This window comes from Dipodomys ordii, unplaced genomic scaffold (assembly GCF_000151885.1).
Source record: "Dipodomys ordii isolate 6190 unplaced genomic scaffold, Dord_2.0 Scaffold13, whole genome shotgun sequence".
Taxonomy (NCBI): domain Eukaryota; kingdom Metazoa; phylum Chordata; class Mammalia; order Rodentia; family Heteromyidae; genus Dipodomys; species Dipodomys ordii.
In genome coordinates this window covers 13,078,957-13,091,093 of record NW_012267229.1, presented here as the reverse complement: position 1 = coordinate 13,091,093, position 12,137 = coordinate 13,078,957, and the positions used below count along the sequence as shown (strand labels likewise).

At 53.4% G+C, this 12,137-nt stretch overlaps 1 protein-coding gene across 1 annotated transcript in view; it reads right to left on the bottom strand.

The window, feature by feature from the left end:
• The window catches only part of LOC105981611, an 8,187-nt gene extending 3,564 nt beyond the window's left edge, over positions 1-4,623 (bottom strand). Inside the window, exons 1-4 of the mRNA XM_013010825.1 lie at positions 4,542-4,623; positions 3,418-3,499; positions 1,625-1,789; positions 522-653 (exon numbers count right to left, since the gene is read on the bottom strand). Of these exons, the coding sequence (XP_012866279.1) occupies positions 522-653; positions 1,625-1,789; positions 3,418-3,499 (379 nt within the window). The 5' untranslated portion in view covers positions 4,542-4,623. The remainder of the gene's footprint in view (positions 1-521; positions 654-1,624; positions 1,790-3,417; positions 3,500-4,541) is intronic.
• Positions 4,624-12,137: the final 7,514 nt, after the last annotated feature.

Here is a 12,137-nt window from a genome sequence, read left to right as displayed (position 1 = left end):
CTGGGTTTTGTCCCTCAGCTCTTCAGCTCAAGGCTAGCGCTCTACCACTTGAGCCACAGCGCCACTTCTGGCTTTTTTTCTGCTTATGTGGTGGTGAGGAATTGAAGCCAGGGCCTCATACATGCAAGGCAAACACTCTACCACTGAGCCACCTTCCCAGCCCATCTTTTTTTAAGCTTTTGTATACTGGGATCTCTTTTTTATGAGGGAAAATAACACAAGTCAGTAGCAATAGCATTATGGCTAGGTGCCAAGGACTGACCTACAGCTCTCACCAAATCATCACCAAAATGCCAAGATGTGAGCATTATTCCCATTAGATAGATAAGGAGGCTGAGGTCCAGAAAAGCGCAGGCGCGCACACACACACAGTCCAACTTGGGCAGCTACATTGTGGCCTCTCTCCCTCCCTCTTTGGAGACTTTTCAGAACTCTTCCAATGAGTCCCACTGTGGTTCCCTGAAGAGCTTGACTGTGACCACAGAGCATGACCTGCAGGCAAGTGAGGGGTGACCACTCACCATAGACCCGCTGCCACCAAATTGCCAGGGCCGTGAGTCCACAGAAAAAGAACACGCAGCCCATCACGGTCTTCCACTCGTTGGTGCGCCGGTTCATCTCTGCGAACGTCTGATGGAACTGGAGGCGGTATACTGGAGGCAGGTAACAGGACCTGAGATCCAGCCAACCCAGGGACTCTGGGCCAGCTTTTGGCCCCAGGTGTCCCTGAAGCTGATGGTGTTTATCCAGCAGATACTTTTTTGTTTTTTTTTTTGTGAGGTTTTTTTTGTGTGCCGGTCCTAAGGTTTGAACTCAGATCCTGGTCCTGTTGCCCACCAAAGAGATGAGTTTGGTTATACTCTAACTCTTCTGTATAGGATGAGGTTTAGGTATGGAAGTATACAAACAAGCCTTTATTGGGACTTAGACTTGTATGTGTGTGTGTATTGGAGCTTGATTTGAGCTCCTGGTCACTGTCCCTTAGCTTTTTTTTTTTCCCCTCAAGGGAATTAAAAGCTCTATCACTTGAGCCACACCTCCACTTCCAGCTTCTTGGTGTTCAATTGGAGATAAAGAGTCTCAAAGCCAGGCACTGGTGGCTCAGGCTTGTAATCCAAGCTACTCAGAAGGTTGAGAGCTGAGAATCACAGTTTGAGGCCAGCCGGGGCAGGAAAGTCCATGAGACTCTTATCTCCAACTAACTACCAGAAAAACAGAATTGGAGCTGAGGCTCAAGCACTAGCCTTGAGCGGGGCACAGGTGGCTCACGCCTGTAATCCTAGCTACTCAGGAGGCTGAGATCTGAGGATCGAGGTTCAAAGCCAGCCTAGGCAGGAAAGTTTCACACTCTTATCTCTAATAAACCACCAGAAAACCAGAAGTGGTGCTGTAGCTCAAGTGGTAGAGTGCTAGCCTTGAGATGAAGAGCTGAGGGACAATTCCCAGTCCCTGAGTTCAAGCCCCATGACTGACAAAAGAAAAAAAAAAGTTTCATGGGTCTTCCTGCTGGCTGGCTTTGAACCACAATCCTCAGACATGTCACCCCCTGGCCGGGAAGCAGGGAGGAGCTGTCTATATGGCACACCCTCCCCTGCTGTCCCCCGCCAGCCCTGAGAGCACCTACAGGCCACCTTCTCCTCGGGGCTCAGCAGGGTCCAGCTGCCCTTCTCCTTCTCCTTCAGGGCCTGCTGCTCTGCGCTGAGGTCCGTGCAGAAGGGCTCGTCTGGCATGGGGTAGGAGCGCTGGGCGTAATAGTTGGTGTACGGAGTCATCTTCCCAGGGCTGTGGGCTGCAGGTACAAGGGAGGAGGCTGGACGCCAGCCACCCACCTATCCCACCCCTGACCAACATAGTAATAAGACATGCCAAGGCAGTTTTTGTGTTTTTTGGTGCCAGGTACTACAGCTTGAACTCTGGGTGCCAAGGTCTTATTTGCCTTTTTTGTCCAAGGCTGGCACTCGACAGCTTGAGCCACACCTTCGCCACTAGACCCTTTTTGCATTGGTTATTTCGGAAGGACTGGCTTTATGCCCAGGCTGGCCTAAGATGTGATCTTCCTACTGGTGCTTCCCCACAGTGCTAGGGCAGACAGACAGGACTATGCCAACCACTGTGCTGACCCTAAAGCGTCATGCGACACTGTACCCAGCCATTGGGTGAGCTGGCATCTCACAAACTTGTATGCCTCAGTTAACTCTGAACCTGGATTGCCCAATTTCTGCTAGGTAGCGAGGTTTACAGACTTGAGTTGCTATAACCGGGCCCTTCCTTCCTTCCTTCCTTCCTTCCCCCCCCTCTGGCTTTCTTGCTTTTTTCCAGTCCTGGGGCTTGAACTCAGGGCCTGGGCACTGTCCCTGAGCCTCTCTGTGCTCAAGGCTAGCACTCTACCACTTGAGCCACAGTGCCACTTCCAGCTTTTTCTGTTTATGTGGTACTGAGGAATCAAACCTAGGGCTTCATGCATGTTAGGCAAGCACTCTACCACTGAGCCACCTTCCCAGCCCTGTAACTAGCTCTTCTGAGGCCCCTTTTGGGAGAGCCAGGCTGTTTGGCTGAGTGGCAGCCATCTCCTTGTGGCAGATGAAAGACAAGGAGCAGCTTAGTGAGTTAACAATCACAGCGAGGATCAGGGCCAGAGCTGCGGTTTGCCCCACCCCCAAGCTGTGTTCTCTGGGAAGATCTGAGCCACAGAGATCATGGTAGGCAGAGGCTCAGAGCCAGCTTCCCGACATGCTAGACCTGAACCTGGACCTGAATGGTAAGCACAGCCTTGGCCAAGGGCGGAGGGCACAGCTTTGGTGTCCAAACTCCATTTGGAGTCACCCCCCTCCAAGCCCCGTTCCCTTACAGAGCCTCAGTGTCCTCCATGCAGAGTGGGGACCAGAGAGCTTGCTCACACTCCTGTGGGAAGCTTCCAGACAATGCTTAGTAGATACTCAGTAAACCCGCTGGAGGAACTTAGCCCAGAACCAAGGAGCAGGACCAAAGAAAGGGAGTTGGAAGCCAGGGGTTGGTGGTTCATGCTTGTAATCCTAGCTACTGAGGGGGCTGAGATCTGAGGATCAGGGCTTGAGGATCAGGAAGGAAAGTCCATGAGACTCTTAGCTCCAATGAACCACCAGAAAACTGGAAGTGGCGCTGTGGCTCAAAATAGTAGAGTACCTGCCTTGAACAAAAGAGCTCAGGGACAGTGCCCAGGTTATGACTTCCATCCCCAAGGCTGAGGGCTGAGAGGGGGAGGAGGGGGAGGAGGAGAGGAGGAAAAGAAGAAGAATTAGAATTAGAAGAGGAAGAAGAGGAGGAGGAGGAGGAGGAGGAAAGAGGAGGAGGAGGAGGAGGAGGAATTGAGGCGCTATCAGCCTGCAGAAAGGACCTTTGCTTGGGCAGTAGGCCGGGAGAGAGAGGTCCTTGTCTTACCTGTACCCCCTGGGCTGTGTGTCCCCCGAGCCCCCAGTCCTCTTGTCCTCAGCACCACGCTCCTGGCGACTCTGGAGAACATCTGGGAGGTGGTGTGGATGAGTTCTGCCCCTGGCAGCTCACTAACTGCTCAGAGGGACTAGACAGACTCTGGTATGGGGGAATCACTGAGTTTCAAGTTCACCTTTATGCTGCGGACAAAAGTCAGTATCCCCACCATGGAGATGAAGAATCCTGAACCTGTACCCCCTTCCCCCACCCGGACCTGGTTTACTAAGAACTGGGAAAAGGCTTAAGTCCTTAGGTAGGGGTGAAAGGTTGGGGGTAGGGGCCTGGCCTGAGGTGCAGAGGGCTGGGGCAGCTCCCTGGCTAGGCCAGGGACCCCCCCCTCCTTCAGCTGTCTGTCCTCAGAGGACAGTAGGTGGGAGCCCAGGTTGGGATGAGCTGGGGCCATCTGCAGAGGTCCCTGCGCAGATGGCCGCGGCCCCCCTCCCCCCTCCCCTCGAATTGGCTGCCTACGTGCGCCTCCTGCCCGCCCGCGCCGGCACCCCCACCCCATGCCCGGAAGCCTGGGGTCCAGCATCCCGCGGGCTCTGCGGGCCGGGGACAAAGTGGGTCAGAGGGAGGGAGAGGACCGCACATCTGGGGGGGGGGTCATCGCACTCGGGAGGGAGGAAGGGGTGCGCTTTCTGGGTGAGGAGGGAGGAAGGGGTCCATAACTGGGGGAGGGAAGGGTGCCCCGAATCTGGATGGAAGGGGTGCCCCGAATCTGGGGGAGGAAGGGGTGCCCCGAATCTGGGGGGAGGGAAGGGTGCCCCGAATCTGGGGGGAGGGAAGGGTGCCCCGAATCTGGGGGGAGGAAAGGGTGCCCCGAATCTGGGGGGAGGGAGGGTGCCCCGTATCTGGGGGAGGGAGGGTGCCCCGAATCTGGGGGAGGGAGGGGTGCCCCGAATCTGGGGGATGAAGGGGTGCCCCGTAACTAGAGAGCAGTGTGCAGCGTGAGAGGGGCCCCAGGCAGGGACGGTCGGGCTGGCGCGTGTGCGCGGTGGGGACCTAGCCCTCGACCCCACGGCGGCGGCAGGTGTGCAAGCCCCCCCCCCACGGCGGGGTCCCCAGCCGCTCACCTGGGCCGGAGACCGCGCGCAGCCCGCGGGGGCTGCAGAGGCGTCGGAAGCTAACGGAGCCCGGCGGAGGAGGAGAAGAAGGAGAAGGAGGCAGCGGAGGAGGAGAAGGAGGAGGGGGAGGACCCGAGCGGCGCCGCCCCGCCACGTGGGAACGGCGCGCCCCGGCCGCCCCCAGCCTGCGCGGCCCGCGCGCACAGCCCGCCTCACCCGTGGGTGCGTCCGGGGGGCCCAGCTGCCGTACCTCCCCCCTCCAGGAAGAGCTCAAGCTCCTGCATCTGGAGCCGCCTCCCTCCCCCTGGCATCTGCGCCCACTGAACCTCCCTCTGGGCCTCAGGAGCTGTGTGACTTTGAACAAATGGCCAACCTCTCGGAGCTCCCTCTCGTTTCCTTCCTGTAACAGGGAGTGTATTGTTGTAAAGGTGAGGAACCGAGGGGTTTCATGACATAAATAATGAATGCAGGGGCTGGGAAGGTGGCTCAGCGGTAGAGTGCTTGCCTTGCAAGCATGAGTCCCTGGGTTCGATTCCTCATCACCACATAAACAGAAAAAGCCAGAAGTGGTGCTGTGGCTCAAGAGGTAGAGCACTAGCCTTGAGCTGAAGAGCTGAGGGACAGCACCCAGACCCAGAGTTCAGGCCCCACGACTGGCAAAAAATAAATAAATAAATAAAATAATGAATGCATTTCTTTCTGAAGAGTGTTACCCCCTCCCTAAACTACCTCTCAGCTCTTCGGCTCGAGGCCAGCGCTCTACCACTTGAGCCACAGCACCACCTCCGGTTTTCTGGTGGTTTATTGGAGATAAGAGTTTCACAGACTTTCCTGCTAGGGCTGGCTTTGAACCTTGATCCTCAGATCTTAGACTCCTGAGTAGCTAGGATTACAGGCTTGAGCCACTGGCACCTGGCTAAACTACAATTCTTGACTGACATTTCTTCCTCGGGTGGTGGTGATAACAGAAAAGACCCAGATTCGTTCATTCATGGACTATTTATTGAAGTTGGGCTCCTCTGGAGGGAGACTGAGGCAGGAGGATTGCCAGTTTAAGGCCAAACCTGGCAACAGCTAGAGCCCACCGCAAACAAGTGTGTGTGGAAGGTGATACAACTCAACGATCGAGCAATGGCATAGCACAAACAAGGCCCTAGTAGGATCGACCTCCACCCTGCAAAAAAACTTTAGGAAGTGGCGCTGTGGCTCAAGTGGTAGAGCACTAGGCTTGAGCTGAAGAGCTGAGGGACAGCGCCCAGGCCCAGAGTTCAAGCCCCATAACCGGAAAAAAAAAAAAGAAAGAAAATTTTGTTTTGAAAAAAATTGATTCTGGCTGGTGAATGTCTATAATATCAGCAGTGGATGGTGAGCCTTGAGCACAAAGGTAGCAAGACCCTGTCTCAAAAACAAAAGGGGGCTGGACACTGGCAGCTCAAGCCTGTCATCCTAGCTACTAAGGAGGCTGAGATCTGAGGATCAAAAATTCAAAGCAGCCTAGGGTGGAGACCTTTATCTCCAATTAACCACCAGAAACCCAGAAGTGGTGCTGTGGCTTAAAGTGGTAGAGTTCCTGAGCACAAAAGCTCAGAGAGCACACCCAGGCTCTAAGTTCAAGCTCCAGGATTGCCACATGCACGTGCATACACACACACACACACACACACACACACACACACACTGGACCTGCCTAGAAAAGTTCTTGAGACTCTCATCTCCAAATAACCAGTAAAAAAAAAAAAAACTGGAAGTGGGGGTATGCCTCAAGTAGTAGAACAGCAGCCGGGCATCGGTGGCTCAGCCTGTAATCCTAGCTACTCAGGAGGCTGAGATCTGAGGATCACAGTTCAAAGCCAGCTCAGGCAGGAAAGTCCATGAAACTCTTATCTCCAATAAACCACCAGAAAACCGGAAGTGGTGTTGTAGCTCAAGTGGTAGAGTGTTAGCCTTGAGCTGAAAAGCTCAGGGACAGCGCTCAGGCCCAGAGTTCAAGCCCCATGACCACCAACAACAAAAAAAGTAGTAGAACACCAATCTTGATGAAAAAGCTCAGGGACAGTGTGCAGGCCCTGAGTTCAACACTCGGCATCAACACATAAGAAAGAAAAAAAGAAAGAGAGAGGAAGGAAGGAAGGAAGGAAAAAAGAAGGAAGGGAAGGGAGGGAGGGAGGAAGGGATGGAAGGAGGGAGGAAGGGAGGGAGGGAGGAGATGGTCAAATGCATCAGATCATGAGTTCAGCAAATGTCCTGGAGGGCCTAGTAAACAGAAGAGTTTATACACTGTGGATGGAGACCACAGCTTTCCAGATATCCTGGAACCTACCCATGAGGTGTGCCAGCTCCCACCCATCCATCCGACCTGTTCCAGACAGTTTCAGAGAGAAAGACCAGCCCAGAAGGGCAGGCACACAGGGGGAAATGCTAGAAAGAACCTGGAATGGAGGATAGATGGAATGCACATCAAGTCTTCTGGACAGACCCACAGAGCTTTGCAGAAGCAGCACGGGGAGGAGGAATTCCACCAGCCCCCGTTCCCAGGACTGGCCCTGCAGCGCCCAGCATTCTCTGGTGCCCACTCCTGGGAGCTGCTACTCCCCTTCCTCCAACCAAGGTCATTTCAGAAATACCAAGGGATGGCTTTACCTCTGAGACATAACCAGAGTGTGCTGTAAAGTAGCCTTAGGAAGAGAAGACAGGGGAAAATCTTTCACCCAGCCTAGGGGAGAGCTCTCCAGTGTCCTTGGTTTGGTTTTGCTTTTGAGACCGATAATATCTCACTATATAACCCAGGGTGACCTTGAATGCTTAATCCTGCCTCAGCCTGGGATACAGGCTTGCACTACCATGCCCAGCTATGCCTGGAGTCTTGTCAGAGTTTCCAGAATAAGAGGGTGTTGTACTCTGGAAGGAGTGGTCTATGTGTGGGCTCTACTGCGGCCACACTGAAAGGCCACAACAGCACCATTTCTGGGCCTGTTTCCCATCTCTCACAGGGCCTCCCCAGGGAAGGTACTGGAGAACACGACCCTCAGTTTTCCCTGACCTTTCCCAGCCTGCCTCTGTGGGAACTCCGGCCCCAGATGTGGCGTGATGCTGTGATTAGAAACATCTGTGTGGCAGCCCCACCAAGGCTGAAGACCAGGAGGTGAAGACTGGCTCCCTGCCGCTCCAAGCAGATAAGTGGTAGCTTTGCCGCCTGCTGGGCCATTGTGGTCCAGAGCTGGGGTTGGGGAGGGGTGTCACTGGGCGGTCCTGGGTGGGGAAACCGGTGGGCCCAAGAGTGGGGGACACGGAGGTGGGGCATGGCAGGGCAGCCCTAGCAGGAGCCCTGCCTGCGACGATGGCAGGCTACGACTGTGGAAACCGCAGGGAAGAGAGGTGAGGGGAATGGAGGAGGAGGGCCCTGCTGTCAGCACCCCTTCTCCATGGGGCGGCGGGTCCCCTGCATTAAGGGGCAGCCTGCACCCCTTGATCAGCTGCAGAGAGTCTGAGACGGTGCTGAATGGGAAGACCCTGGTCCCAACGCTCCGCTGCGCGCAGGACCCACCTCCAGATCGCCAGACCAGAGGGGAAACTGAGGCTGAGGACGACGTGGGTACCACGTAGGACCTGAAGATGAAAATAAGAGGAGGGCTGGGGATGTGGCTCAGTGGTATCGTGCTTGCCTGGCATGCATGAAGCCCTGGGTTCAATTCCTCAGTACCACATACACAGAAAAGCCGGAAGTGGCGCTGAGGCTCAAGTAGTAGAGTGCTAGCCTTGAGAAGGAGGGGGGGAGGAGGAGGGGGGGGAATGAGGAGGAGGAGTGGGAGGAGGAAGAGGAATAGAGAAAAAGAAAAGGAGAGGCAGGACAAAGCCCTAGACCTGTGGGGAGATGGGCGTGGTTAATCCGGGGGCGGGGACTGAGCGGGAGAGGATGGCCAACCCGGGCGCTAAGGAGGTGTGTCCATCTGGTAAAGGGCGGGGCCGCTGCGCAGTGGTTGTAGCCCGGCCTAGCCCAGGCTCCTGCAAGAAGGCGAGCTGAGATGCAGACTCCCAGGTACCGGCCTTCCAGGTCCAGGCTGACCTCCCTACCAGACTCAGCTCCTGGAGCCAGTCCAGAAAAGGCTTCTCAAACTGCAAAACGAAGCCAGGCATGATGACTGTGCCTCTAGTCCCAGCTACGGTGGAAACTGAGGTGGGAAGATGGGTTGAGCCCAGGAATTGAAGACCAGCCTAGGCAACCCAGCGAGCCCCACCTCTTGAATAAATAAAATAAAACCAGAGACACAGGCTGGGTCAGAGCAGTGGCTGGATTTTTTACCTCAAATGGCAGGGAAAAGGTGATCCAGAAATCCTCTGTTTTGGGCTGGGATGTAGCTCAGTGGCAAAGCGCTTGCCTAGCAAGTGCAACGTCCTGGGTTCGATCCCCAGTACCAAAAAAGAAAAGACAAAAAAAATACAGTTAAAAAAAAAAAACCCAAACAGAAATCCTCTGTTTTGTCTGTGCCAGTCCCTGTGTCTGCTTAAGGATTAATCCATTGTGTTTCAGCCCCTGTGTCTGCGTAAGGCTTAATCCATTGTGTTTATTTCCCACTAGTAGACTGTTGTCCCTTCACAAAGCACTTAATGCAGCCATGCTGCTCCTGATGATAGCAAACTGGACCTGGGCAAGCACTTGTCAGCCATGTACTCAGAGCTAGTTATTCCTCTCAGATCCTCAGCTTCCTCATTCATAAAATGTGACCCTGGGCTTTCTCTGATCCTTGGAGAGGCTGAGGCTGGAGAATTGGGAGCTTTAGGCCAGCCTAGACCTCATAGTGGCTAGTGACACAGCTCACACACACACACACACACACACACACACACAAGCAAGTTTGTAGAAAATTGCACAGACTATGATTCTATGTATATAAAGGCAAAAATTGAGTAAGCATTAGCATGTTCAAACATGCACACTGCTACATGTATGGAAAAAGAAAGAACAAAAAATTATGAACACAAAGTTCTGCATACAGGTTAGGTTTTGCAAAGGAAGGTGGAGATTTTACCCTCATGGGCACATACATCAAAAGAACTAATACTCTATTCGACAAGCTGGGTGATTGGTAGTTAAGTATGCCTTGTATCATCTTTAAACCAGCTGAGATCACACAGCCTGGAAAAGGAAATGGACAGACTGGAGGAAAGGTAGCTAAAGGTAGGGGCAGTCAAAGCAGATGCTAAGGTTTTTGGATACAGCCCATGCTGACCTAAAGGTAAACACACACACTTCCTACCATCACAGCTCTGGTTGCAGGTCTCAGACTGTCCACTAGAGGCTGCTAGGGTCTATAGGAGCCTGTATCTCCTGCAGTGCCCAAACCCTGGTTCTCTTGGCATGGCTGCAGATCCAGATTTGTCCAGGAGGGGGAGGAAGTGGCCAGAGGAAGGCCAGAGCACGCACAGTGCCTCCATGCCGATATGCACCTACAGCTGCAATTCCTTTTTGCTCAGAGATCCCTAAGGTCTCAAACCCAAGAAACAATAGCATCTGTAGACAAATGATTCCCTCGGACTCCAACAACCTTGCCTTTGAGTTTGAATCCTGCTGCTTCCGATTGTCAGTACAGGAAAGAATCTACATTTGTGGAACCCTGATCAAGAACACATCGTTTTGCCATTTTTACAAAACAGGTAAAGAAACCTATAGCCATAAAGCTTGCCAGGTAGGGAGGTAATTTCAAGATTAAATATTCTGATAACATGTATATGCATAGTTATTGGCTGTTGGTCTTCTACTGTGTTACACAAGTTCAAGAGTTTTTATCTAATTCCTGCAGAACACATTGTACTAGTTTTCTAACTAGGCCTTGGATGACCTGGACAGAGCTGATACAGTCCTCTAGGGGCTCAAAGCGCATGGGTCTGGGGAAACATCACTGGAAGTTCAGAACAGTGGACAAGACACTCATTCTAAAGCTGGGAATGCTGGGGATTGGGGAGGTGAAACAAGGGCCCAATCAGAAGTGACACTGGGGCTGGGAATGTGGCTCAGTGGTAGAGTGTTTGCCTAGCATGCATGAAGCTCTGGGTTTCATCCCTCATTACCACATACACAGAAAAAGCCAGAAGTGACACTGGGGCTCAAGTGGTAGAGTGCTAGCCTTGAGCAAAAGAAGTTCAGGGACAGCATCCAGGCTCTGAGTTCAAGCCCCAGGATTGGAAGAAAAAAGTGACACTAGTTGGACACAGGTGACTCAAGCCTATAATCCTAGCTACTCAGGATGCTGTGATCTGAGAATCACAGTAGCTTAAAGTCGGTGAGATGCTTATCTCCAACAAACTAGCAAAAACCTAGGAAGTGTAGCTATGGCTGCAGTGGTAGAGTGCTAGCCTTGCACCCAGGACCTAAGTTCAAGCCCCAGTACTGGCACACACAAAAAAGAAGTGACATTAGGTCTGCCTTCCCTCATTGCCTCTTGGCCAGCAGCCACCATCCGCCCCTAACTGCCCCTTGCACAAGGGCGTGATGCAACCCAGAACCGGCCTGAGGCACCCCTCTGGGGGCAGCGCTAGGAAGGAGATTTTGCAACAGTTGGGGTAGGCAGGAAGCAGAACCAGCCAGGGCCCAGTCCAGGAGATAAGGGAGTCCTACCTCCTCCCTGGGGCTCCTCCCAGGCCCTGGTTTCCTCTTCCCTTCCCTTTCCGGGAAAGTGGCGCCTGGCCCTGACCCCAGCCTCGCCCAAATCCTGGCCTGGCCCTGTGACTCACCTCCTTTCACTGTGGCAACCAGGCTGGGAAGTGAGCCTGCTTGCATGCCACTGGGGAACTCTGCTGTGTGACCCTGGGCGCTGGGGAGCTCTCTCTGGTTGGCCATTCATTCTTGGATGCTCAGTAATAGGGACTGGCATAAAGAATTATAAAGGAAGGAAAATGTGGGGGACCCAGCAGCATCCCCATCCAGCCAATGCCAAGGTCTGGATGACTGTCACATGGGCACTGGATTTGTGAAGAAGCATCCCTGACTCCTGGGACTGAAGGAGAACAAGCATCCTGACCAGAGTGTGAAGCCCCTCCGCTCTAGGACAGTCTGACTTTTCCAAAGTCAGCTGGCTGTTTCCACCTGGCTTAAGACCTGGGCCTGGGCCTCGCTGTGTGACCTGTGTCCGCTCCATCAGGTCGCACAGGCTCTGGCCAAGAGCCTCTGGGAGATTGACAGAGCCTGGGCTATTTCCATCTTTCCAGGTTCCAGTTAGATTTTTCAAATTAAACTGACAAAAAAAAAAATTAAGAAATCCACATGGGCCAGGCACCGGTGGCTCCTACCTATAACCCCATTACTGAGGAGGCTGAAATCTGAGGATCACCGTTTAAAGCCAGCCCAGGCAGGAAAGTCTGTGAGACTCTTATCTCCAATGAACCACCAGAAAACAAGGGGTGGGGTGGAGCTGTGACTCAAAGTGGTAGAACCCTAACTTTGAGCGGAAAAAAACTCAGGGACAGTGTCCAGGCCCTGAGTTCAAGACCCATGACTGATGAAAAAAAGAAAAACAAGGTGGCTCAGTGGTAGAGTGCTTGTCTTGAATGCATGAGGCCCTGGGTTCGATTCCTCAGTACCAAATAAGCAGATAAAGCCAGAAGTGGCTC